Source organism: Hoplias malabaricus, chromosome 5 (genome assembly GCF_029633855.1).
Source record: "Hoplias malabaricus isolate fHopMal1 chromosome 5, fHopMal1.hap1, whole genome shotgun sequence".
NCBI classification, from domain to species: Eukaryota; Metazoa; Chordata; class Actinopteri; order Characiformes; family Erythrinidae; genus Hoplias; species Hoplias malabaricus.
Window position 1 is genome coordinate 5,602,938 of NC_089804.1, and position 25,741 is coordinate 5,628,678.

Sequence of the window (25,741 nt, forward strand, 5' to 3'; positions counted from 1 at the left end):
GAGGAGTGTGGTGTGTTCTCTCTGTGTCTGCGTGGGTTTCCTCCGGGTGACTGTCTGTGAGGAGTGTGGTGTGTTCTCCCTGTGTCTGCGTGGGTTTCCTCCGGGTGACTGTCTATGAGGAGTGTGGTGTGTTCTCCCTGTGTCTGCGTGAGTTTCCTCCGGGTGACTGTCTGTGAGGAGTGTGGTGTGTTCTCCCTGTGTCTGCGTGGGTTTCCTCCGGGTGACTGTCTGTGAGGAGTGTGGTGTGTTCTCTCTGTGTCTGCGTGGGTCTCCTCTGAGTGACTGTCTTTGAGGAGTGTGGTGTGTTCTCTCTGTGTCTGCGTGGGTTTCCTCCGGGTGACTGTCTGTGAGGAGTGTGGTGTGTTCTCTCTGTGTCTGCGTGGGTCTCCTCTGAGTGACTGTCTTTGAGGAGTGTGGTGTGTTCTCTCTGTGTCTGCGTGGGTTTCCTCCGGGTGACTGTCTGTGAGGAGTGTGGTGTGTTCTCCCTGTGTCTGCGTGGGTTTCCTCCGGGTGACTGTCTGTGAGGAGTGTGGTGTGTTCTCCCTGTGTCTGCGTGGGTTTCCTCCAGGTGACTGTCTGTGAGGAGTGTGGTGTGTTCTCCCTGTGTCTGCGTGAGTTTCCTCCGGGTGACTGTCTGTGAGGAGTGTGGTGTGTTCTCCCTGTGTCTGCGTGAGTTTCCTCCAGGTGACTGTCTGTGAGGAGTGTGGTGTGTTCTCCCTGTGTCTGCGTGGGTTTCCTCCGGGTGACTGTCTATGAGGAGTGTGGTGTGTTCTCCCTGTGTCTGCGTGAGTTTCCTCCGGGTGACTGTCTGTGAGGAGTGTGGTGTGTTCTCCCTGTGTCTGCATGGGTTTCCTCCGGGTGACTGTCTGTGTGGAGTGTGGTGTGTTCTCTCTGTGTCTGCGTGGGTCTCCTCTGAGTGACTGTCTTTGAGGAGTGTGGTGTGTTCTCTCTGTGTCTGCGTGGGTTTCCTCCGGGTGACTGTCTGTGAGGAGTGTGGTGTGTTCTCTCTGTGTCTGCGTGGGTCTCCTCTGAGTGACTGTCTTTGAGGAGTGTGGTGTGTTCTCCCTGTGTCTGCGTGGGTTTCCTCCGGGTGACTGTCTGTGAGGAGTGTGGTGTGTTCTCTGTGTCTGCGTGGGTCTCCTCTGAGTGACTGTCTTTGAGGAGTGTGGTGTGTTCTCTCTGTGTCTGCGTGGGTTTCCTCCGGGTGACTGTCTGTGAGGAGTGTGGTGTGTTCTCCTTGTGTCTGCGTGGGTTTCCTCCGGGTGACTATCTGTGAGGAGTGTGGTGTGTTCTCTCTGTGTCTGCGTGGGTTTCCTCCGGGTGAGTGTCTGTGAGGAGTGTGGTGTGTTCTCTCTGTGTCTGCGTGGGTTTCCTCCGGGTGACTGTCTGTGAGGAGTGTGGTGTGTTCTCTCTGTGTCTGCGTGTGTTTCCTCCGGGTGACTGTCTGTGAGGAGTGTGGTGTGTTCTCCCTGTGTCTGCGTGTGTTTCCTCCGGGTGACTGTCTGTGAGGAGTGTGGTGTGTTCTCCCTGTGTCTGCGTGGGTTTCCTCTGGGTGACTGTCTGTGAGGAGTGTGGTGTGTTCTCCCTGTGTCTGCGTGGGTTTCCTCCGGGTGACTGTCTGTGAGGAGTGTGGTGTGTTCTCCCTGTGTCTGCGTGGGTTTCCTCTGGGTGACTGTCTATGAGGAGTGTGGTGTGTTCTCCCTGTGTCTGCGTGAGTTTCCTCCGGGTGACTGTCTGTGAGGAGTGTGGTGTGTTCTCCCTGTGTCTGCGTGAGTTTCCTCCGGGTGACTGTCTGTGAGGAGTGGGGTGTGTTCTCTCTGTGTCTGCGTGGGTCTCCTCTGAGTGACTGTCTTTGAGGAGTGTGGTGTGTTCTCTCTGTGTCTGCGTGGGTTTCCTCCGGGTGACTATCTGTGAGGAGTGTGGTGTGTTCTCTCTGTGTCTGCGTGGGTTTCCTCCGGGTGACTGTCTGTGAGGAGTGTGGTGTGTTCTCTCTGTGTCTGCGTGGGTCTCCTCTGAGTGACTGTCTTTGAGGAGTGTGGTGTGTTCTCTCTGTGTCTGCGTGGGTTTCCTCCAGGTGACTGTCTGTGAGGAGTGTGGTGTGTTCTCCCTGTGTCTGCGTGAGTTTCCTCCGGGTGACTGTCTGTGAGGAGTGTGGTGTGTTCTCCCTGTGTCTGCGTGGGTTTCCTACGGGTGACTGTCTATGAGGAGTGTGGTGTGTTCTCCCTGTGTCTGCGTGAGTTTCCTCCAGGTGACTGTCTGTGAGGAGTGTGGTGTGTTCTCTCTGTGTCTGCGTGGGTCTCCTCTGAGTGACTGTCTTTGAGGAGTGTGGTGTGTTCTCTCTGTGTCTGCGTGGGTTTCCTCCGGGTGACTGTCTGTGAGGAGTGTGGTGTGTTCTCTCTGTGTCTGCGTGGGTCTCCTCTGAGTGACTGTCTTTGAGGAGTGTGGTGTGTTCTCCCTGTGTCTGCGTGGGTTTCCTCCGGGTGACTGTCTGTGAGGAGTGTGGTGTGTTCTCTGTGTCTGCGTGGGTCTCCTCTGAGTGACTGTCTTTGAGGAGTGTGGTGTGTTCTCTCTGTGTCTGTGTGGGTTTCCTCCGGGTGACTGTCTGTGAGGAGTGTGGTGTGTTCTCCTTGTGTCTGCGTGGGTTTCCTCCGGGTGACTATCTGTGAGGAGTGTGGTGTGTTCTCTCTGTGTCTGCGTGGGTTTCCTCTGGGTGACTGTCTGTGAGGAGTGTGGTGTGTTCTCTCTGTGTCTGCGTGGGTCTCCTCTGAGTGACTGTCTTTGAGGAGTGTGGTGTGTTGTCTCTGTGTCTGCGTGGGTTTCCTCCGGGTGACTATCTGTGAGGAGTGTGGTGTGTTCTCTCTGTGTCTGCGTGGGTTTCCTCCGCGTGACTGTCTGTGAGGAGTGTGGTGTGTTCTCTCTGTGTCTGCGTGGGTTTCCTCCGCGTGACTGTCTGTGAGGAGTGTGGTGTGTTCTCTCTGTGTCTGCGTGGGTCTCCTCTGAGTGACTGTCTTTGAGGAGTGTGATGTGTTCTCTCTGTGTCTGCGTGGGTTTCCTCCGGGTGACTGTCTGTGAGGAGTGTGGTGTGTTCTCCCTGTGTCTGCGTGGGTTTCCTCCGGGTGACTGTCTATGAGGAGTGTGGTGTGTTCTCCCTGTGTCTGCGTGAGTTTCCTCCGGGTGACTGTCTGTGAGGAGTGTGGTGTGTTCTCCCTGTGTCTGCGTGGGTTTCCTCCGGGTGACTGTCTGTGAGGAGTGTGGTGTGTTCTCTCTGTGTCTGCGTGGGTCTCCTCTGAGTGACTGTCTTTGAGGAGTGTGGTGTGTTCTCTCTGTGTCTGCGTGGGTTTCCTCCGGGTGACTGTCTGTGAGGAGTGTGGTGTGTTCTCTCTGTGTCTGCGTGGGTCTCCTCTGAGTGACTGTCTTTGAGGAGTGTGGTGTGTTCTCTCTGTGTCTGCGTGGGTTTCCTCCGGGTGACTGTCTGTGAGGAGTGTGGTGTGTTCTCCCTGTGTCTGCGTGGGTTTCCTCCGGGTGACTGTCTGTGAGGAGTGTGGTGTGTTCTCCCTGTGTCTGCGTGGGTTTCCTCCAGGTGACTGTCTGTGAGAAGTGTGGTGTGTTCTCCCTGTGTCTGCGTGAGTTTCCTCCGGGTGACTGTCTGTGAGGAGTGTGGTGTGTTCTCCCTGTGTCTGCGTGAGTTTCCTCCAGGTGACTGTCTGTGAGGAGTGTGGTGTGTTCTCCCTGTGTCTGCGTGGGTTTCCTCCGGGTGACTGTCTATGAGGAGTGTGGTGTGTTCTCCCTGTGTCTGCGTGAGTTTCCTCCGGGTGACTGTCTGTGAGGAGTGTGGTGTGTTCTCCCTGTGTCTGCATGGGTTTCCTCCGGGTGACTGTCTGTGTGGAGTGTGGTGTGTTCTCTCTGTGTCTGCGTGGGTCTCCTCTGAGTGACTGTCTTTGAGGAGTGTGGTGTGTTCTCTCTGTGTCTGCGTGGGTTTCCTCCGGGTGACTGTCTGTGAGGAGTGTGGTGTGTTCTCTCTGTGTCTGCGTGGGTCTCCTCTGAGTGACTGTCTTTGAGGAGTGTGGTGTGTTCTCCCTGTGTCTGCGTGGGTTTCCTCCGGGTGACTGTCTGTGAGGAGTGTGGTGTGTTCTCTGTGTCTGCGTGGGTCTCCTCTGAGTGACTGTCTTTGAGGAGTGTGGTGTGTTCTCCCTGTGTCTGCGTGGGTTTCCTCCGGGTGACTGTCTGTGAGGAGTGTGGTGTGTTCTCTGTGTCTGCGTGGGTCTCCTCTGAGTGACTGTCTTTGAGGAGTGTGGTGTGTTCTCTCTGTGTCTGCGTGGGTTTCCTCCGGGTGACTGTCTGTGAGGAGTGTGGTGTGTTCTCTCTGTGTCTGCGTGGGTCTCCTCTGAGTGACTGTCTTTGAGGAGTGTGGTGTGTTCTCCCTGTGTCTGCGTGGGTTTCCTCCGGGTGACTGTCTGTGAGGAGTGTGGTGTGTTCTCTGTGTCTGCGTGGGTCTCCTCTGAGTGACTGTCTTTGAGGAGTGTGGTGTGTTCTCTCTGTGTCTGTGTGGGTTTCCTCCGGGTGACTGTCTGTGAGGAGTGTGGTGTGTTCTCCTTGTGTCTGCGTGGGTTTCCTCCGGGTGACTATCTGTGAGGAGTGTGGTGTGTTCTCTCTGTGTCTGCGTGGGTTTCCTCTGGGTGACTGTCTGTGAGGAGTGTGGTGTGTTCTCTCTGTGTCTGCGTGGGTCTCCTCTGAGTGACTGTCTTTGAGGAGTGTGGTGTGTTGTCTCTGTGTCTGCGTGGGTTTCCTCCGGGTGACTATCTGTGAGGAGTGTGGTGTGTTCTCTCTGTGTCTGCGTGGGTTTCCTCCGCGTGACTGTCTGTGAGGAGTGTGGTGTGTTCTCTCTGTGTCTGCGTGGGTTTCCTCCGCGTGACTGTCTGTGAGGAGTGTGGTGTGTTCTCTCTGTGTCTGCGTGGGTCTCCTCTGAGTGACTGTCTTTGAGGAGTGTGATGTGTTCTCTCTGTGTCTGCGTGGGTTTCCTCCGGGTGACTGTCTGTGAGGAGTGTGGTGTGTTCTCCCTGTGTCTGCGTGGGTTTCCTCCGGGTGACTGTCTATGAGGAGTGTGGTGTGTTCTCCCTGTGTCTGCGTGAGTTTCCTCCGGGTGACTGTCTGTGAGGAGTGTGGTGTGTTCTCCCTGTGTCTGCGTGGGTTTCCTCCGGGTGACTGTCTGTGAGGAGTGTGGTGTGTTCTCTCTGTGTCTGCGTGGGTCTCCTCTGAGTGACTGTCTTTGAGGAGTGTGGTGTGTTCTCTCTGTGTCTGCGTGGGTTTCCTCCGGGTGACTGTCTGTGAGGAGTGTGGTGTGTTCTCTCTGTGTCTGCGTGGGTCTCCTCTGAGTGACTGTCTTTGAGGAGTGTGGTGTGTTCTCTCTGTGTCTGCGTGGGTTTCCTCCGGGTGACTGTCTGTGAGGAGTGTGGTGTGTTCTCCCTGTGTCTGCGTGGGTTTCCTCCGGGTGACTGTCTGTGAGGAGTGTGGTGTGTTCTCCCTGTGTCTGCGTGGGTTTCCTCCAGGTGACTGTCTGTGAGGAGTGTGGTGTGTTCTCTCTGTGTCTGCGTGGGTTTCCTCCGGGTGACTGTCTGTGAGGAGTGTGGTGTGTTCTCTCTGTGTCTGCGTGGGTCTCCTCCGGGTGACTATCTGTGAGGAGTGTGGTGTGTTCTCCCTGTGTCTGCGTGGGTTTCCTCCGGGTGACTGTCTGTGCGGAGTGTGGTGTGTTCTCTGTGTCTGCGTGGGTCTCCTCTGAGTGACTGTCTTTAAGGAGTGTGGTGTGTTCTTTCTGTGTCTGCGTGGGTTTCCTCCGGGTGACTGTCTGTGAGGAGTGTGGTGTGTTCTACTTGTGTCTGCGTGGGTTTCCTCCGGGTGACTATCTGTGAGGAGTGTGGTGTGTTCTCTCTGTGTCTGCGTGGGTTTCCTCTGGGTGACTGTCTGTGAGGAGTGTGGTGTGTTCTCTCTGTGTCTGCGTGGGTTTCCTCCGGGTGACTGTCTGTGAGGAGTGTGGTGTGTTCTCTCTGTGTCTGCGTGTGTTTCCTCCGGGTGACTGTCTGTGAGGAGTGTGGTGTGTTCTCTCTGTGTCTGCGTGTGTTTCCTCCGGGTGACTGTCTGTGAGGAGTGTGGTGTGTTCTCCCTGTGTCTGCGTGGGTTTCCTCCGGGTGACTGTCTGTGAGGAGTGTGGTGTGTTCTCCCTGTGTCTGCGTGGGTTTCCTCCGGGTGACTGTCTGTGAGGAGTGTGGTGTGTTCTCCCTGTGTCTGCGTGGGTTTCCTCTGGGTGACTGTCTATGAGGAGTGTGGTGTGTTCTCCCTGTGTCTGCGTGAGTTTCCTCCGGGTGACTGTCTGTGAGGAGTGTGGTGTGTTCTCCCTGTGTCTGCGTGGGTTTCCTCCGGGTGACTGTCTGTGAGGAGTGGGGTGTGTTCTCTCTGTGTCTGCGTGGGTCTCCTCCGAGTGACTGTCTTTGAGGAGTGTGGTGTGTTCTCCCTGTGTCTGCGTGGGTTTCCTCCGGGTGACTGTTTGTGAGGAGTGTGGTGTGTTCTCCTTGTGTCTGCGTGGGTTTCCTCCGGGTGACTGTCTGTGAGGAGTGTGGTGTGTTCTCTCTGTGTCGGCATGGGTCTCCTCTGAGTGACTGTCTTTGAGGAGTGTGGTGTGTTCTCTCTGTGTCTGCGTGGGTTTCCTCCGGGTGACTGTCTGTGAGGAGTGTGGTGTGTTCTCCTTGTGTCTGCGTGGGTTTCCTCCGGGTGACTATCTGTGAGGAGTGTGGTGTGTTCTCCCTGTGTCTGCGTGGGTTTCCTCCGGGTGACTGTCTGTGAGGAGTGGGGTGTTTTCTCTCTGTGTCTGCGTGGGTTTCCTCCGAGTGACTGTCTTTGAGGAGTGTGGTGTGTTCTCCCTGTGTCTGCGTGGGTTTCCTCCGGGTGACTGTCTGTGAGGAGTGTGGTGTGTTCTCCCTGTGTCTGCGTGGGTTTCCTCTGGGTGACTGTCTATGAGGAGTGTGGTGTGTTCTCCCTGTGTCTGCGTGAGTTTCCTCTGGGTGACTGTCTGTGAGGAGTGTGGTGTGTTCTCCCTGTGTCTGCGTGAGTTTCCTCCGGGTGACTGTCTGTGAGGATTGGGGTGTGTTCTCTCTGTGTCTGCGTGGGTCTCCTCCGAGTGACTGTCTTTGAGGAGTGTGGTGTGTTCTCTCTGTGTCTGCGTGGGTTTCCTCCGGGTGACTGTCTGTGAGGAGTGTGGTGTGTTCTCTCTGTGTCTGCGTGGGTCTCCTCTGAGTGACTGTCTTTGAGGAGTGTGGTGTGTTCTCTCTGTGTCTGCGTGGGTTTCCTCCGGGTGACTATCTGTGAGGAGTGTGGTGTGTTCTCTCTGTGTCTGCGTGGGTTTCCTCCGGGTGACTGTCTGTGAGGAGTGTGGTGTGTTCTCTCTGTGTCTGCGTGTGTTTCCTCCGGGTGACTGTCTGTGAGGAGTGTGGTGTGTTCTCTCTGTGTCTGCGTGGGTCTCCTCTGAGTGACTGTCTTTGAGGAGTGTGGTGTGTTCTCTCTGTGTCTGCGTGGGTTTCCTCCGGGTGACTGTCTGTGAGGAGTGTGGTGTGTTCTCCCTGTGTCTGCGTGAGTTTCCTCCGGGTGACTGTCTGTGAGGAGTGTGGTGTGTTCTCCCTGTGTCTGCATGGGTTTCCTCCGGTGACTGTCTATGAGGAGTGTGGTGTGTTCTCCCTGTGTCTGCGTGAGTTTCCTCCGGGTGACTGTCTGTGAGGAGTGTGGTGTGATCTCTCTGTGTCTGCGTGGGTTTCCTCCGGGTGACTGTCTTTGAGGAGTGTGGTGTGTTCTCTCTGTGTCTGCGTGGGTTTCCTCCGGGTGACTATCTGTGAGGAGTGTGGTGTGTTCTCTCTGTGTCTGCGTGGGTTTCCTCCGGGTGACTGTCTGTGAGGATTGTGGTGTGTTCTCTCTGTGTCTGCGTGTGTTTCCTCCGGGTGACTGTCTGTGAGGAGTATGGTGTGTTCTCTCTGTGTCTGCGTGGGTTTCCTCCGGGTGACTGTCTGTGAGGAGTGCGGTGTGTTCTCTCTGTGTCTGCGTGGGTCTCCTCTGAGTGACTGTCTTTGAGGAGTGTGGTGTGTTCTCTCTGTGTCTGCGTGGGTTTCCTCCGGGTGACTGTCTGTGAGGAGTGTGGTGTGTTCTCCCTGTGTCTGCGTGGGTTTCCTCCGGGTGACTGTCTGTGAGGAGTGTGGTGTGTTCTCTCTGTGTCTGCGTGGGTCTCCTCTGAGTGACTGTCTTTGAGGAGTGTGGTGTGTTCTCCCTGTGTCTGCTTGGGTTTCCTCCGGGTGACTGTCTGTGCGGAGTGTGGTGTGTTCTCTGTGTCTGCGTGGGTCTCCTCTGAGTGACTGTCTTTGAGGAGTGTGGTGTGTTCTCTCTGTGTCTGCGTGGGTTTCCTCCGGGTGACTGTCTGTGAGGAGTGTGGTGTGTTCTCTCTGTGTCTGCGTGGGTTTCCTCCGGGTGACTGTCTGTGAGGAGTTTCTCTTATTTTTTCTTGTAAATAAGACATTCATTAGTAATGTTGCAGCAGTATAAAACAAATTGTTTCTTTCTTTTCCAGAACCTCCTACACCTAAAGTGATTAAGACTTTTACATGGGAAGAGGTCTTTGTTGGTGAAAAAGTGACTCTGAAATGTGAGAATCCAGACAAAACCTCAGTCTGGATCTATACCTGGTTCAAAAATTCAGCACAAATATCTGGGGAAAATAAAGAGGACCTGTCAATCCAGGCCTTAAAACCAGAAGATAATGTACGTTACATCTGTCAGACAGAGCTTCAAAACAGACCACAGACAATCAGAAAGAGCACAGAATATTCACTGACTGTTAAGGGTAAGTTTTCTGAAAACATTGTAAGACATTGTACAAAGACCACACTAATTTTAATGTAATTTTATTTTCAAATATATTTGAATTTTCATCTGGGGTGGTGCAGCAGGTAGTGTCACAGTCACACAGCTCCAGGGACCTGGAGGTTTTGGGTTTGAGTCTCACTCCGGGTGACTATCTGTGAGGAGTGTGGTGTGTTCTCCCTGTGTCTGCGTGAGTTTCCTCCGGGTGACTGTCTGTGAGGAGTGTGGTGTGTTCTCCCTGTGTCTGCGTGAGTTTCCTCCGGGTGACTGTCTGTGAGGAGTGGGGTGTGTTCTCTCTGTGTCTGCGTGGGTCTCCTCTGAGTGACTGTCTTTGAGGAGTGTGGTGTGTTCTCTCTGTGTCTGCGTGGGTTTCCTCCGGGTGACTATCTGTGAGGAGTGTGGTGTGTTCTCTCTGTGTCTGCGTGGGTTTCCTCCGGGTGACTGTCTGTGAGGAGTGTGGTGTGTTCTCTCTGTGTCTGCGTGGGTCTCCTCTGAGTGACTGTCTTTGAGGAGTGTGGTGTGTTCTCTCTGTGTCTGCGTGGGTTTCCTCCAGGTGACTGTCTGTGAGGAGTGTGGTGTGTTCTCCCTGTGTCTGCGTGAGTTTCCTCCGGGTGACTGTCTGTGAGGAGTGTGGTGTGTTCTCCCTGTGTCTGCGTGGGTTTCCTACGGGTGACTGTCTATGAGGAGTGTGGTGTGTTCTCCCTGTGTCTGCGTGAGTTTCCTCCAGGTGACTGTCTGTGAGGAGTGTGGTGTGTTCTCTCTGTGTCTGCGTGGGTCTCCTCTGAGTGACTGTCTTTGAGGAGTGTGGTGTGTTCTCTCTGTGTCTGCGTGGGTTTCCTCCGGGTGACTGTCTGTGAGGAGTGTGGTGTGTTCTCTGTGTCTGCGTGGGTCTCCTCTGAGTGACTGTCTTTGAGGAGTGTGGTGTGTTCTCTCTGTGTCTGTGTGGGTTTCCTCCGGGTGACTGTCTGTGAGGAGTGTGGTGTGTTCTCCTTGTGTCTGCGTGGGTTTCCTCCGGGTGACTATCTGTGAGGAGTGTGGTGTGTTCTCTCTGTGTCTGCGTGGGTTTCCTCTGGGTGACTGTCTGTGAGGAGTGTGGTGTGTTCTCTCTGTGTCTGCGTGGGTCTCCTCTGAGTGACTGTCTTTGAGGAGTGTGGTGTGTTGTCTCTGTGTCTGCGTGGGTTTCCTCCGGGTGACTATCTGTGAGGAGTGTGGTGTGTTCTCTCTGTGTCTGCGTGGGTTTCCTCCGCGTGACTGTCTGTGAGGAGTGTGGTGTGTTCTCTCTGTGTCTGCGTGGGTTTCCTCCGCGTGACTGTCTGTGAGGAGTGTGGTGTGTTCTCTCTGTGTCTGCGTGGGTCTCCTCTGAGTGACTGTCTTTGAGGAGTGTGATGTGTTCTCTCTGTGTCTGCGTGGGTTTCCTCCGGGTGACTGTCTGTGAGGAGTGTGGTGTGTTCTCCCTGTGTCTGCGTGGGTTTCCTCCGGGTGACTGTCTATGAGGAGTGTGGTGTGTTCTCCCTGTGTCTGCGTGAGTTTCCTCCGGGTGACTGTCTGTGAGGAGTGTGGTGTGTTCTCCCTGTGTCTGCGTGGGTTTCCTCCGGGTGACTGTCTGTGAGGAGTGTGGTGTGTTCTCTCTGTGTCTGCGTGGGTCTCCTCTGAGTGACTGTCTTTGAGGAGTGTGGTGTGTTCTCTCTGTGTCTGCGTGGGTTTCCTCCGGGTGACTGTCTGTGAGGAGTGTGGTGTGTTCTCTCTGTGTCTGCGTGGGTCTCCTCTGAGTGACTGTCTTTGAGGAGTGTGGTGTGTTCTCTCTGTGTCTGCGTGGGTTTCCTCCGGGTGACTGTCTGTGAGGAGTGTGGTGTGTTCTCCCTGTGTCTGCGTGGGTTTCCTCCGGGTGACTGTCTGTGAGGAGTGTGGTGTGTTCTCCCTGTGTCTGCGTGGGTTTCCTCCAGGTGACTGTCTGTGAGGAGTGTGGTGTGTTCTCCCTGTGTCTGCGTGAGTTTCCTCCGGGTGACTGTCTGTGAGGAGTGTGGTGTGTTCTCCCTGTGTCTGCGTGAGTTTCCTCCAGGTGACTGTCTGTGAGGAGTGTGGTGTGTTCTCCCTGTGTCTGCGTGGGTTTCCTCCGGGTGACTGTCTATGAGGAGTGTGGTGTGTTCTCCCTGTGTCTGCGTGAGTTTCCTCCGGGTGACTGTCTGTGAGGAGTGTGGTGTGTTCTCCCTGTGTCTGCATGGGTTTCCTCCGGGTGACTGTCTGTGTGGAGTGTGGTGTGTTCTCTCTGTGTCTGCGTGGGTCTCCTCTGAGTGACTGTCTTTGAGGAGTGTGGTGTGTTCTCTCTGTGTCTGCGTGGGTTTCCTCCGGGTGACTGTCTGTGAGGAGTGTGGTGTGTTCTCTCTGTGTCTGCGTGGGTCTCCTCTGAGTGACTGTCTTTGAGGAGTGTGGTGTGTTCTCCCTGTGTCTGCGTGGGTTTCCTCCGGGTGACTGTCTGTGAGGAGTGTGGTGTGTTCTCTGTGTCTGCGTGGGTCTCCTCTGAGTGACTGTCTTTGAGGAGTGTGGTGTGTTCTCCCTGTGTCTGCGTGGGTTTCCTCCGGGTGACTGTCTGTGAGGAGTGTGGTGTGTTCTCTGTGTCTGCGTGGGTCTCCTCTGAGTGACTGTCTTTGAGGAGTGTGGTGTGTTCTCTCTGTGTCTGCGTGGGTTTCCTCCGGGTGACTGTCTGTGAGGAGTGTGGTGTGTTCTCTCTGTGTCTGCGTGGGTCTCCTCTGAGTGACTGTCTTTGAGGAGTGTGGTGTGTTCTCCCTGTGTCTGCGTGGGTTTCCTCCGGGTGACTGTCTGTGAGGAGTGTGGTGTGTTCTCTGTGTCTGCGTGGGTCTCCTCTGAGTGACTGTCTTTGAGGAGTGTGGTGTGTTCTCTCTGTGTCTGTGTGGGTTTCCTCCGGGTGACTGTCTGTGAGGAGTGTGGTGTGTTCTCCTTGTGTCTGCGTGGGTTTCCTCCGGGTGACTATCTGTGAGGAGTGTGGTGTGTTCTCTCTGTGTCTGCGTGGGTTTCCTCTGGGTGACTGTCTGTGAGGAGTGTGGTGTGTTCTCTCTGTGTCTGCGTGGGTCTCCTCTGAGTGACTGTCTTTGAGGAGTGTGGTGTGTTGTCTCTGTGTCTGCGTGGGTTTCCTCCGGGTGACTATCTGTGAGGAGTGTGGTGTGTTCTCTCTGTGTCTGCGTGGGTTTCCTCCGCGTGACTGTCTGTGAGGAGTGTGGTGTGTTCTCTCTGTGTCTGCGTGGGTTTCCTCCGCGTGACTGTCTGTGAGGAGTGTGGTGTGTTCTCTCTGTGTCTGCGTGGGTCTCCTCTGAGTGACTGTCTTTGAGGAGTGTGATGTGTTCTCTCTGTGTCAGCGTGGGTTTCCTCCGGGTGACTGTCTGTGAGGAGTGTGGTGTGTTCTCCCTGTGTCTGCGTGGGTTTCCTCCGGGTGACTGTCTATGAGGAGTGTGGTGTGTTCTCCCTGTGTCTGCGTGAGTTTCCTCCGGGTGACTGTCTGTGAGGAGTGTGGTGTGTTCTCCCTGTGTCTGCGTGGGTTTCCTCCGGGTGACTGTCTGTGAGGAGTGTGGTGTGTTCTCTCTGTGTCTGCGTGGGTCTCCTCTGAGTGACTGTCTTTGAGGAGTGTGGTGTGTTCTCTCTGTGTCTGCGTGGGTTTCCTCCGGGTGACTGTCTGTGAGGAGTGTGGTGTGTTCTCTCTGTGTCTGCGTGGGTCTCCTCTGAGTGACTGTCTTTGAGGAGTGTGGTGTGTTCTCTCTGTGTCTGCGTGGGTTTCCTCCGGGTGACTGTCTGTGAGGAGTGTGGTGTGTTCTCCCTGTGTCTGCGTGGGTTTCCTCCGGGTGACTGTCTGTGAGGAGTGTGGTGTGTTCTCCCTGTGTCTGCGTGGGTTTCCTCCAGGTGACTGTCTGTGAGGAGTGTGGTGTGTTCTCTCTGTGTCTGCGTGGGTTTCCTCCGGGTGACTGTCTGTGAGGAGTGTGGTGTGTTCTCTCTGTGTCTGCGTGGGTCTCCTCCGGGTGACTATCTGTGAGGAGTGTGGTGTGTTCTCCCTGTGTCTGCGTGGGTTTCCTCCGGGTGACTGTCTGTGCGGAGTGTGGTGTGTTCTCTGTGTCTGCGTGGGTCTCCTCTGAGTGACTGTCTTTAAGGAGTGTGGTGTGTTCTCTCTGTGTCTGCGTGGGTTTCCTCCGGGTGACTGTCTGTGAGGAGTGTGGTGTGTTCTACTTGTGTCTGCGTGGGTTTCCTCCGGGTGACTATCTGTGAGGAGTGTGGTGTGTTCTCTCTGTGTCTGCGTGGGTTTCCTCTGGGTGACTGTCTGTGAGGAGTGTGGTGTGTTCTCTCTGTGTCTGCGTGGGTTTCCTCCGGGTGACTGTCTGTGAGGAGTGTGGTGTGTTCTCTCTGTGTCTGCGTGTGTTTCCTCCGGGTGACTGTCTGTGAGGAGTGTGGTGTGTTCTCTCTGTGTCTGCGTGTGTTTCCTCCGGGTGACTGTCTGTGAGGAGTGTGGTGTGTTCTCCCTGTGTCTGCGTGGGTTTCCTCCGGGTGACTGTCTGTGAGGAGTGTGGTGTGTTCTCCCTGTGTCTGCGTGGGTTTCCTCCGGGTGACTGTCTGTGAGGAGTGTGGTGTGTTCTCCCTGTGTCTGCGTGGGTTTCCTCTGGGTGACTGTCTATGAGGAGTGTGGTGTGTTCTCCCTGTGTCTGCGTGAGTTTCCTCCGGGTGACTGTCTGTGAGGAGTGTGGTGTGTTCTCCCTGTGTCTGCGTGGGTTTCCTCCGGGTGACTGTCTGTGAGGAGTGGGGTGTGTTCTCTCTGTGTCTGCGTGGGTCTCCTCCGAGTGACTGTCTTTGAGGAGTGTGGTGTGTTCTCCCTGTGTCTGCGTGGGTTTCCTCCGGGTGACTGTTTGTGAGGAGTGTGGTGTGTTCTCCTTGTGTCTGCGTGGGTTTCCTCCGGGTGACTGTCTGTGAGGAGTGTGGTGTGTTCTCTCTGTGTCGGCATGGGTCTCCTCTGAGTGACTGTCTTTGAGGAGTGTGGTGTGTTCTCTCTGTGTCTGCGTGGGTTTCCTCCGGGTGACTGTCTGTGAGGAGTGTGGTGTGTTCTCCTTGTGTCTGCGTGGGTTTCCTCCGGGTGACTATCTGTGAGGAGTGTGGTGTGTTCTCCCTGTGTCTGCGTGGGTTTCCTCCGGGTGACTGTCTGTGAGGAGTGGGGTGTTTTCTCTCTGTGTCTGCGTGGGTTTCCTCCGAGTGACTGTCTTTGAGGAGTGTGGTGTGTTCTCCCTGTGTCTGCGTGGGTTTCCTCCGGGTGACTGTCTGTGAGGAGTGTGGTGTGTTCTCCCTGTGTCTGCGTGGGTTTCCTCTGGGTGACTGTCTATGAGGAGTGTGGTGTGTTCTCCCTGTGTCTGCGTGAGTTTCCTCCGGGTGACTGTCTGTGAGGAGTGTGGTGTGTTCTCCCTGTGTCTGCGTGAGTTTCCTCCGGGTGACTGTCTGTGAGGATTGGGGTGTGTTCTCTCTGTGTCTGCGTGGGTCTCCTCCGAGTGACTGTCTTTGAGGAGTGTGGTGTGTTCTCTCTGTGTCTGCGTGGGTTTCCTCCGGGTGACTGTCTGTGAGGAGTGTGGTGTGTTCTCCCTGTGTCTGCGTGGGTCTCCTCTGAGTGACTGTCTTTGAGGAGTGTGGTGTGTTCTCTCTGTGTCTGCGTGGGTTTCCTCCGGGTGACTATCTGTGAGGAGTGTGGTGTGTTCTCTCTGTGTCTGCGTGGGTTTCCTCCGGGTGACTGTCTGTGAGGAGTGTGGTGTGTTCTCTCTGTGTCTGCGTGTGTTTCCTCCGGGTGACTGTCTGTGAGGAGTGTGGTGTGTTCTCTCTGTGTCTGCGTGGGTCTCCTCTGAGTGACTGTCTTTGAGGAGTGTGGTGTGTTCTCTCTGTGTCTGCGTGGGTTTCCTCCGGGTGACTGTCTGTGAGGAGTGTGGTGTGTTCTCCCTGTGTCTGCGTGAGTTTCCTCCGGGTGACTGTCTGTGAGGAGTGTGGTGTGTTCTCCCTGTGTCTGCATGGGTTTCCTCCGGTGACTGTCTATGAGGAGTGTGGTGTGTTCTCCCTGTGTCTGCGTGAGTTTCCTCCGGGTGACTGTCTGTGAGGAGTGTGGTGTGATCTCTCTGTGTCTGCGTGGGTTTCCTCCGGGTGACTGTCTGTGAGGAGTGTGGTGTGTTCTCTCTGTGTCTGCGTGTGTTTCCTCCGGGTGACTGTCTGTGAGGAGTGTGGTGTGTTCTCCCTGTGTCTGCGTGGGTTTCCTCCGGGTGACTGTCTGTGAGGAGTGTGGTGTGTTCTCCCTGTGTCTGCGTGGGTTTCCTCCGGGTGACTGTCTGTGAGGAGTGTGGTGTGTTCTCCCTGTGTCTGCGTGGGTTTCCTCTGGGTGACTGTCTATGAGGAGTGTGGTGTGTTCTCCCTGTGTCTGCGTGAGTTTCCTCCGGGTGACTGTCTGTGAGGAGTGTGGTGTGTTCTCCCTGTGTCTGCGTGAGTTTCCTCCGGGTGACTGTCTGTGAGGAGTGGGGTGTGTTCTCTCTGTGTCTGCGTGGGTCTCCTCCGAGTGACTGTCTTTGAGGAGTGTGGTGTGTTCTCTCTGTGTCTGCGTGGGTTTCCTCCGGGTGACTGTCTGTGAGGAGTGTGGTGTGTTCTCTCTGTGTCTGCGTGGGTCTCCTCTGAGTGACTGTCTTTGAGGAGTGTGGTGTGTTCTCTCTGTGTCTGCGTGGGTTTCCTCCGGGTGACTATCTGTGAGGAGTGTGGTGTGTTCTCTCTGTGTCTGCGTGGGTTTCCTCCGGGTGACTGTCTGTGAGGATTGTGGTGTGTTCTCTCTGTGTCTGCGTGTGTTTCCTCCGGGTGACTGTCTGTGAGGAGTATGGTGTGTTCTCTCTGTGTCTGCGTGGGTTTCCTCCGGGTGACTGTCTGTGAGGAGTGCGGTGTGTTCTCTCTGTGTCTGCGTGGGTCTCCTCTGAGTGACTGTCTTTGAGGAGTGTGGTGTGTTCTCTCTGTGTCTGCGTGGGTTTCCTCCGGGTGACTGTCTGTGAGGAGTGTGGTGTGTTCTCCCTGTGTCTGCGTGGGTTTCCTCCGGGTGACTGTCTGTGAGGAGTGTGGTGTGTTCTCTCTGTGTCTGCGTGGGTCTCCTCTGAGTGACTGTCTTTGAGGAGTGTGGTGTGTTCTCCCTGTGTCTGCTTGGGTTTCCTCCGGGTGACTGTCTGTGCGGAGTGTGGTGTGTTCTCTGTGTCTGCGTGGGTCTCCTCTGAGTGACTGTCTTTGAGGAGTGTGGTGTGTTCTCCTTGTGTCTGCGTGGGTTTCCTCCGGGTGACTGTCTGTGAGGAGTGTGGTGTGTTCTCTCTGTGTCGGCATGGGTCTCCTCTGAGTGACTGTCTTTGAGGAGTGTGGTGTGTTCTCTCTGTGTCTGCGTGGGTTTCCTCCGGGTGACTGTCTGTGAGGAGTGTGGTGTGTTCTCTCTGTGTCTGCGTGGGTTTCCTCCGGGTGACTGTCTGTGAGGAGTGTGGTATGTTCTCTCTGTGTCTGCGTGGGTTTCCTCCGGGTGACTGTCTGTGAGGAGTGTGGTGTGTTCTCTCTGTGTCTGCGTGGGTTTCCTCCGGGTGACTGTCTGTGAGGAGTGTGGTGTGTTCTCTCTGTGTCTGCGTGGGTTTCCTCCGGGTGACTGTCTGTGAGGAGTGTGGTGTGTTCTCCCTGTGTCTGCGTGGGTTTCCTCTGGGTGACTGTCTATGAGGAGTGTGGTGTGTTCTCCCTGTGTCTGCGTGAGTTTCCTCCGGGTGACTGTCTGTGAGGAGTGTGGTGTGTTCTCCCTGTGTCTGTGTGGGTTTCCTCCGGGTGACTGTCTGTGAGGAGTGTGGTGTGTTCTCCCTGTGTCTGCGTGAGTTTCCTCCGGGTGACTGTCTATGAGGAGTGTGGTGTGTTCTCCCTGTGTCTGTGTGGGTTTCCTCCGGGTGACTGTCTGTGAGGAGTGTGGTGTGTTCTCCCTGTGTCTGCGTGAGTTTCCTCTGGGTGACTGTCTGTGAGGAGTGTGGTGTGTTCTCCCTGTGTCTGCGTGGGTTTCCTCCGGGTGACTGTCTGTGAGGAGTGTGGTGTGTTCTCTCTGTGTCTGCGTGGGTTTCCTCCGGGTGACTGTCTGTGAGGAGTGTGGTGTGTTCTCCCTGTGTCTGCGTGGGTTTCCTCCGGGTGACTGTCTGTGAGGAGTGTGGTGTGTTCTCTCTGTGTCTGCGTGGGTTTCCTCCGGGTGACTGTCTGTGAGGAGTGTGGTGTGTTCTCCTTGTGTCTGCGTGGGTTTCCTCCGGGTCACTGTCTGTGAGGAGTGTGGTGTGTTCTCCCTGTGTCTGCGTGGGTTTCCTCCGGGTGACTGTCTGTGAGGAGTGTGGTGTGTTCTCTTTGTGTCTGCGTGGGTTTTCGTCCGGGTGACTGTCTGTGAGGAGTGTGGTGTGTTCTCCCTGTGTCTGCGTGGGTTTCCTCCGGGTGACTGTCTGTGAGGAGTGTGGTGTGTTCTCTCTGTGTCTGCGTGGGTTTCCTCCGGGTGACTGTCTGTGAGGAGTGTGGTGTGTTCTCCTTGTGTCTGCGTGGGTTTCCTCCGGGTCACTGTCTGTGAGGAGTGTGGTGTGTTCTCCCTGTGTCTGCGTGGGTTTCCTCCGGGTGACTGTCTGTGAGGAGTGTGGTGTGTTCTCTTTGTGTCTGCGTGGGTTTTCGTCCGGGTGACTGTCTGTGAGGAGTGAGGTGTGTTCTCTCTGTGTCTGCGTGGGTTTCCTCCGGGTGACTGTCTGTGAGGAGTTTCTCTTATTTGTTCTTGTAAATAAGACATTCATTAGTAATGTTGCAGCAGTATAAAACAAATTGTTTCTTTCTTTTCCAGAACCTCCTACACCTAAAGTGATTAAGACTTTTACATGGGAAGAGGTCTTTGTTGGTGAAAAAGTGACTCTGAAATGTGAGAATCCAGACAAAACCTCAGGCTGGATCTATACCTGGTTCAAAAATTCAGCACAAATATCTGGGGAAAATAAAGAGGACCTGTCAATCCAGGCCTTAAAACCAGAAGATAATGTACGTTACATCTGTCAGACAGAGCTTCAAAACAGACCACAGACAATCAGAAAGAGCACAGAATATTCACTGACTGTTAAGGGTAAGTTTTCTGAAAACATTGTAAGACATTGTACAAAGACCACACTAATTTTAATGTAATTTTATTGTCAAATATATTTGAATTTTCATCTTGATATTGTCTTCTTATTTTTTCTATATAGAACATATAAACGTATTAAAGTTGTAAGTGAGATTAGTTGTTTTATTTTGGCCTGATATCTGGTCCAGCTGGGTTTAGTAGAGTAACAAGAAATGTATATATCTATTGGTCTTAATAAGAGGGCTGTTAGGGCAGAACAGTGGTGCTATTGGTAGTGTCACTGCCACACAGCTGCAGGGTTCTGGGTTTGTTTGTTTGATCCATCGGGTCACTGTCAGGAGTTTGGGGTTATCCCCATGGTCCACTTTCCTTTCACAGTCCAAGAACATGTGTTGGTAGGTGGAGGTTGGAGAGCCATATCAATCTTTTCAATAAAAAAACGTGTCCTTCTCTTGTAGAGCCCCCTGTTCCACAAGTGACTCAGACGTCTGGGTGGAAACAGGCCTTCCCTGGTGAAAAAGTGACTCTGAAATGTGAGAATCCAGACAAAACCTCAGGCTGGATCTATACCTGGCTCAGGAATTCTGCACAAATTCCTGGGGAAAATAAAGACGTCCTGTCAATCCAGACCTTAAAACCAACAGATGATGGACGTTACATCTGTCAGACAGAGCTTCCGAGCAGAAAACAGACAATCAGAAAGAGCACAGAATATTCACTGACTGTTTATGGTGAGTTTTTATGAAACCTGTATCAGGCGTCGTGTCATAGATTCTGTTATTTTTTAAAGTAATTCTTAAGTATGTTAAAGTTGTAAATGAAATCAGGTTCATTTTTATGGCGATATGTTGGAAAATATAAATATATCTGCGCTCAAGGGCACTTCAGTCAATGGCTGTTTGGTCACAGGAATCAAACCAATAATCTTCTGGCTCCAAACCCTCTCCTCTAAACTTTAGGCCACGGCTGCCCCCCGATTAAAGAACAAGGATGTTCAGTTTTACAGCATGTGTCCAAGTGTCTGGATTAGCTTCTGTTGTTCAGTTTTATTTAAGTAAAGAACATACTCTTAGTTGATGGTAATGTTTTTCTTCGACGTCACTTTTGCAGCAGCCGAACCGACTCTACTTCTGAGCCAAGACCCCCCTGTCCAAGTTATCTACACTGGAGAGCAGGTCACACTTACCTGTGGAGTTCAGGAACCATCTTCTGACTGGGAATACCACTGGTACCTAGGCCAAGACAAATCCAAAACATTAAACAGTGACACAAAGAAATCAGGTTACACCATCCTCTCTGCACAGACTCAGCACACAGGCACATACTCGTGTAATGTGAAACGAGGAGGCCTTCAGTTTCCATCTCCCTCCAGTCACACTTTAACTGTCAAAGGTAAGGTCTGTTTACCTCTGGGTTACGATATGAAATATTTGGAAGCTAAATTCTTCTTAATATTATTATTAATGAAGGGGTAATTAAACAGATCGACTGCTCTCTATTTCTTTAGACCTACTTCAAACAAAAGTAATTTGAATGAATGAACGATCCATTGGCAACTTCTTCATTAAACAAATAAACGTGTCCTTCTCTTGTAGAGCCCCCTGTTCCACAAGTGACTCAGACGTCTGGGTGGAAACAGGCCTTCCCTGGTGAAAAAGTGACTCTGAAATGTGTGAATCCAGACAAAACCTCAGGCTGGATCTATACCTGGTTCAGAAACTCTGCACAAATTCCTGGGGAAAATAAAGACGTCCTGTCAATCCAGACCTTAAAACCAACAGATGATGGACGTTACATCTGTCAGACAGAGCTTCAGAACAGAAAACAGACAATCAGAAAGAGCACAGAATATTCACTGACTGTTTACGGTGAGTTTTTATGAAACCTGTATCAACTTTGTGAAGTATTTATTAAAGCCCTAAATGTTTTAACACGAAGTTCCTAAAGTCATTTCCAGCTTTGGTATTTCATCACGGATCATTTCACTGTCATTGGTTTGAACTTCCTTCTTCAGGCGTCGTGTCATAGATTCTGTTATTTTAAGTTGTAAATGAAATCAGGTTCATTTTTATGGCGATACGTTGGAACATATAAATATATCTAGAGTTATGTTTAAAATAATAGCAGTTCAACATGACTAACCAGATCAATCACTGTTTTTGGTAGAATTTATAGTACTGCATGACAAATAATTTACCAGTGGATGAAGTAGTGTCATAGAAAACCAACAGGCTCAACATTCCTGAGACACATGCTCCTGGTCTGAGTAACTGAACAATTAATTGTCAAAGGGGTGTGTTCAAAATAATAGCAGTGTGGAGTTCAACTTAAAAGAATGGGTCGTTCCAGACACTGTTTATACGGTCTCCCCTCTTCAATCAACGTTTCAATCAAAGTAGAATATAATGTGCATTGTACCCAGTGCATGGAAATGATAACTATTCTAAGGATTCTCAGCTTTACTCATGTTTTAAACACAATACTATTATTTTGAACACAAAGGTAAACGCTCAAGGGCAGTTCAGCCATGAATGTTTGGTCACGAGAATCAAACCAACAACTTTCTGGCACCAAGCCCTGTCCTCTAACCCTGGCCCCCCCGTAAGAAAAGGATATATATCGAGAAAGAGAGCAACATGGTGTTGTTTTATTCATTATTCAGTTAAATCTCAAATAATGATATGAACTTGCATTTCACTACAAGGCTGAGTTACATCTACACAATGTGTTGTATACGCTGTGCATTGTAATGTAGTGTCACATGGGGGAAGTCTGTTCTTATTTCTCTGTAATTAGCCCCTCTTTAGAACAAGGACGTTCAGTTTTACAGCATGTGTCCAAGTGTCTGGATTAGCTTCTGTTTTCAGTTTTATTTAAGTTAAGAACATACTCTTAGTTGATGGTAACGTTTTTCTTCGACGTCACTTTTGCAGCAGCCGAACCGACTCTACTTCTGAGCCAAGACCCCCCTGTCCAAGTTATCTACACTGGAGAGCAGGTCACACTTACCTGTGGAGTCCAGGAACCATCTTCTGACTGGGAATACCACTGGTACCTAGGCCAAGACAAATCCAAAACATTAAACAGTGACACAAAGAAATCAGGTTACACCATCCTCTCTGCACAGACTCAGCACACAGGCACATACTCGTGTAATGTGAAACGAGGAGGCCTTCAGTTTCCATCTCCCTCCAGTCACACTTTAACTGTCAAAGGTAAGGTCTGTTTACCTCTGGTTTACGATATGAAATATTTGGAAGCTAAATTCTTCTTCTTATTATTATTAATGAAGGGGTAATTAAATAGATCGACTGCTCTCTATTTCTTTAGACCTACTGTGCGTCCGGAAAGTTGTCACATCACTGCACTTTTTCTCCATTGTTGTTACAGCCTTATTCCAAAATGGAGTGAATTCATTATATCCCTCATAATTCTACACACAGTTCCCCACAATTACAAAGTGAAAATTTAGCAAATTGTATTCATTCATTCACTCATTATCTGTAACCCTTATCCAGTTCAGGGTCGTGGTGGGTCCAGAGCCTACCTGGAATCATTGGGCGCAAGGCGGGAATACACCCTGGAGGGGGCGCCAGTCCTTCACAGGGCAACACACACACACACACACTCACACCTATGGACAGATTTGAGTCGCCAATCCACCTACCAACGTGTGTCTTTGGAGCATAGGAGGAAACCGGAGCACCCGGAGGAAACCCACGCAGACACAGGGAGAACACACCACACTCCTCACAGACAGTCACCCGGAGGAAACCCACGCAGACACAGGGAGAACACACCACACTCCTCACAGACAGTCACCCGGAGGAAACCCACGCAGACACAGGGAGAACACACCACACTCCTCACAGACAGTCACCCGGAGGAAACCCACGCAGACACAGGGAGAACACACCACACTCCTCACAGACAGTCACCTGGAGGAAACCCACGCAGACACAGGGAGAACACACCACACTCCTCACAGACAGTCACCTGGAGGAAACCCACGCAGACACAGGGAGAACACACCACACTTCTCACAAACAGTCACCCGGAGCGTGAATCGAACCCACAACCTCCAGGACCCTGGAGCTGTGTGACTCCGACACCTACCTGCTGCGCCACCGTGCCGCCATTTTGCAAATTTATTAAAAATAAAAAAACAAAAAAGATCACATGTTCATAAGTATTCACAGCCTTTGCTCAGTACTTTATTGAAGTACCTTTAGCAGCAATTACAGCCTCAATTACAGTCTTTTTGAGTGGGATGCTAAAAGCTTGGCACAGCTATTTTGGGTGGTTTCTCCCATTCTACTTTGCAGAACCTCTCAAGCTCCACCAGGTGGAATGGGGAACATCGGTGCACAGTCATTTTCAGATCTCTCCAGAAATGTTCAGCTTGGTTGAAGTCTGGGCTCTGGCTGAGCCACTCAGGAACATTCACAGAGTCAAAGCCACTCCTTTGTTACCTAGACTCGTGCTAAGAGCCGCTGTCATGTTAGAAGATGAACCTTCTCCCCAGACTGAGGTCCAGAGCGCTCTGGGGCAGGTCTTCTTCAAGGATGTCTCTGTACATTGCTGCATTCATCTTTCCCTCGGCCCTGACTAGCTTTTCAGTTCCTGCTGCTGAAAAACATCCCCACAGCAGGATGCTGCCACCACCATGCTTCACTGTAGGGATGGCATTGTCCAGGGTGATGAGCCGTGCTGGGTGTCCTCTGGACCTGACGCTTGACATTCAGGCCAAAGTGTTCAATCTTTGTTTCATCAGACCCTCGTTTGTCATCGTGGGGAACTGTGTGTAGAATTATGAGGGAAAAACTAATTCAATCCATTTTAGGATAAGGCTGTAAAATAACATAATGTGGAAAAAGCGCTGTGATTAACTTCCAAACACACTCTACCTCAAACTAAAGTCATTGGATTGATTGAATGAACAAATAAAAACGTGTCCTTCTCTTGTAGAGCCCCCTGTACCAAAAGTGACTCAGACGTCTGGGTGGAAACAGGCCTTCCCTGGTGAAAAAGTGACTCTGAAATGTGAGAATCCAGATAAAACCTCAGGCTGGATCTATACCTGGTTCAGAAACGGTACAGAAATGTCTGGGGAAAATAAAGACGTCCTGTCAATCCAGGCCTTAAAACCAGAAGATAGTGGACGTTACATCTGTCAGACAGAGCTTCAGAACAGAAAACAGACAATCAGAAAGAGCACAGAATATTCACTGACTGTTTACGGTGAGTTTTTATGAAACCTGTATCAACTTTGTGAAGTATTTATTAAAGCCTTTATTTATTAAACTTAAAGTTCCTAAACTCATTTCCAGCTTTGGTATTACATCACGGAGCATTTCACTGTCATTGGTTTGAACTTCCTTCTTCAGGCGTCGTGTCATAGATTCTGTTATTTTTAAAAGTAATTCTTAAGAATGTTAAAGTTGTAAACAAAATCAGGTTCTTTTTTATGGCGATACATTGGAACATATAAATATATATGCGCTCAAGGGCACTGGCTCCAAGCCCTTTCCTCTAACCATTAGGCCAAGGCTGCCCCCCGATTAAAGAACAAGGATGTTCAGTTTTACAGCATGTGTCCAAGTGTCTGGATTAGCTTCTGTTCAGTTTTATTTAAGTAAAGAACATACTCTTAGTTGATGGTAATGTTTTTCTTCGACGTCACTTTTGCAGCAGCCGAACCGACTCTACTCCTGAGTCAAACCCCCCCTGTCCAAGTTATCTACACTGGAGAGCAGGTCACACTTACCTGTGGAGTTCAGGAATCATCTTCTGACTGGGAATACCACTGGTACCTAGGCCAAGACAAATCCAAAACATTAAACATTGACACAAAGAAATCAGGTTACACCATCCTCTCTGCACAGACTCAGCACACAGGCACATACTCGTGTAATGTGAAACGAGGAGGCATTCGTTTTTCATCTCCCTTCAGTCACACTTTAACTGTCAAAGGTAAGGTCTGTTTACCTCTGGTTTACGATATGAAATATTTGGAAGCTAAATTCTTTTTATTAATAAAATATAGTGAATTCTCTCTCTTTCTTTAGATCCACCGCAGCCAAAAGTAAATCGGAGTGTAGAATGGGACAGTGTGTTTACTGATGAGAAAATCACACTGATTTGTGATACTCCAGAGAAGTCCGTAGACTGGAAATATACCTGGTTAAAAAATTCACAGAAGATTCAGAGTGATGATAAAACTAACGTAAATAGAACTGTTCTCTCGATTCTGTCTGTGGTAAGCGCCCACCAGGGAAGTTACACTTGTGAAACTGAACTTCCAAACAGACCGCGGTCAAAAGCATCAAGTACAGGATTTAAACTCTCTGTTCAAGGTAAGTTCCAGAAAATCAGATTCGAATTTTTGATGAAAGAAATAAAAAATCTGCATGTCTCAGAATGTGAAATTTAAAGGTGGACTAATGTGGTCCCTTTAGAGTGGGTTAGGTTTGATTTATAAAAGAGTCTAGTCAAATTATGGGTTTGTCTGAAGGAATCACGTGATACCGCTGAGTGTTTTTCACATTTGGCTCGCTCAGGGTGTCAAGTTCTCAAAGATGGTGAAGAAAAGGTGTAAGCTCTAACTCCCAATGTTTAATTGTATTTATATTTGTTTATTTATTTATTTTGGGGTGCACTTTTAGCTCGTTCGCCTTCTGCACTTTCTCTGGAGACCAGGTGGTCTGATATTATGTCTGTGGACAGTCTCACTCTGAAATGTGAAGTGAATGAGGAGATGGAATGGAACTACACCTGGTTTAAGGATGGAGTGTTTGAACAGACTACAACTGAGGGTACGTACAGTGTGAAGGCCACTGAAGAGACCTTCAAAAGTGAATACAAGTGCAGGGGCAACAGAACGGAACGGCCACATTACTCCTCCTTCAGCGAGGGTTTCAAAGCCAATAATATTGGTGAGTTACGAATTAAATTAATGCATTAAATCGTTTGATTAAACATTTTGAACGAAAGCAAAGGCAGTACACACAAACAAACTGATAGGACCTCGTATGAATCCAAAAAGCTATGCTAACATCTTTTTATATGTTTCATAATTACAGTCTTAAAACGGAAAATCCTCCTTTCCATTTCTGGGTGTGTTATCTGCTTCATCGCCTTGTTGATCATTGGGTGCATTGTCCTGAGACTAACCCGCAAATCAAGTAAGAATCATAACTGAAATATTCCAGGTGTTAAACAGTTCCAAAGCTGATTAATGTAAGAGTGCAATGGACATCCATTATCTGAGTTATTTAAAAGGTCTGTTTTTCATTGCCCAAATATCAAAGCAATGGACTTTAAAGACAATATCATTTTATGAATTTGACGCCACTCTGTTTCCATAATTGAAATAAAAGTGTTTCTTTAATCAGCAGGGAAAATGGAGGTGGTGAAAGAGGACTTGTTTATTTCCATGAATAGCTCAAAGACAAGTACGTTTCCGAGGTTTTATTACTCATTAATGTTGTTGTTCAGTATAAAGCCCCAATTCCATTCATTTGGGACGTTGTGTAAAATGTAAATTAAATGCAAATTTGAACAGCATGTAGTGGTTTGTGAATCTCAGACCCGCATTGTGTTCACAGTAGAACACAGGACACTCATCAGATGATGATGAAAATGAATTCGTTTAGAGCTTGATGGCAGCATCTCACTAAAGTTGGGACAGGGCAGTGT

At 51.0% G+C, this 25,741-nt stretch overlaps 1 protein-coding gene across 1 annotated transcript in view; it reads left to right on the forward strand.

The window, feature by feature from the left end:
• LOC136697514 (Fc receptor-like protein 5) overlaps positions 1-25,741 on the forward strand; it is a 46,067-nt gene that overhangs the window by 12,407 nt on the left and 7,919 nt on the right. The window contains exons 7-18 of the mRNA XM_066672669.1: positions 8,600-8,872; positions 17,771-18,043; positions 18,502-18,774; positions 19,154-19,435; positions 19,639-19,911; positions 20,977-21,258; positions 23,012-23,284; positions 23,735-24,016; positions 24,112-24,399; positions 24,709-24,978; positions 25,126-25,227; positions 25,438-25,497. Coding sequence (XP_066528766.1) covers positions 8,600-8,872; positions 17,771-18,043; positions 18,502-18,774; positions 19,154-19,435; positions 19,639-19,911; positions 20,977-21,258; positions 23,012-23,284; positions 23,735-24,016; positions 24,112-24,399; positions 24,709-24,978; positions 25,126-25,227; positions 25,438-25,497 — 2,931 coding nt within the window. The remainder of the gene's footprint in view (positions 1-8,599; positions 8,873-17,770; positions 18,044-18,501; positions 18,775-19,153; positions 19,436-19,638; positions 19,912-20,976; positions 21,259-23,011; positions 23,285-23,734; positions 24,017-24,111; positions 24,400-24,708; positions 24,979-25,125; positions 25,228-25,437; positions 25,498-25,741) is intronic.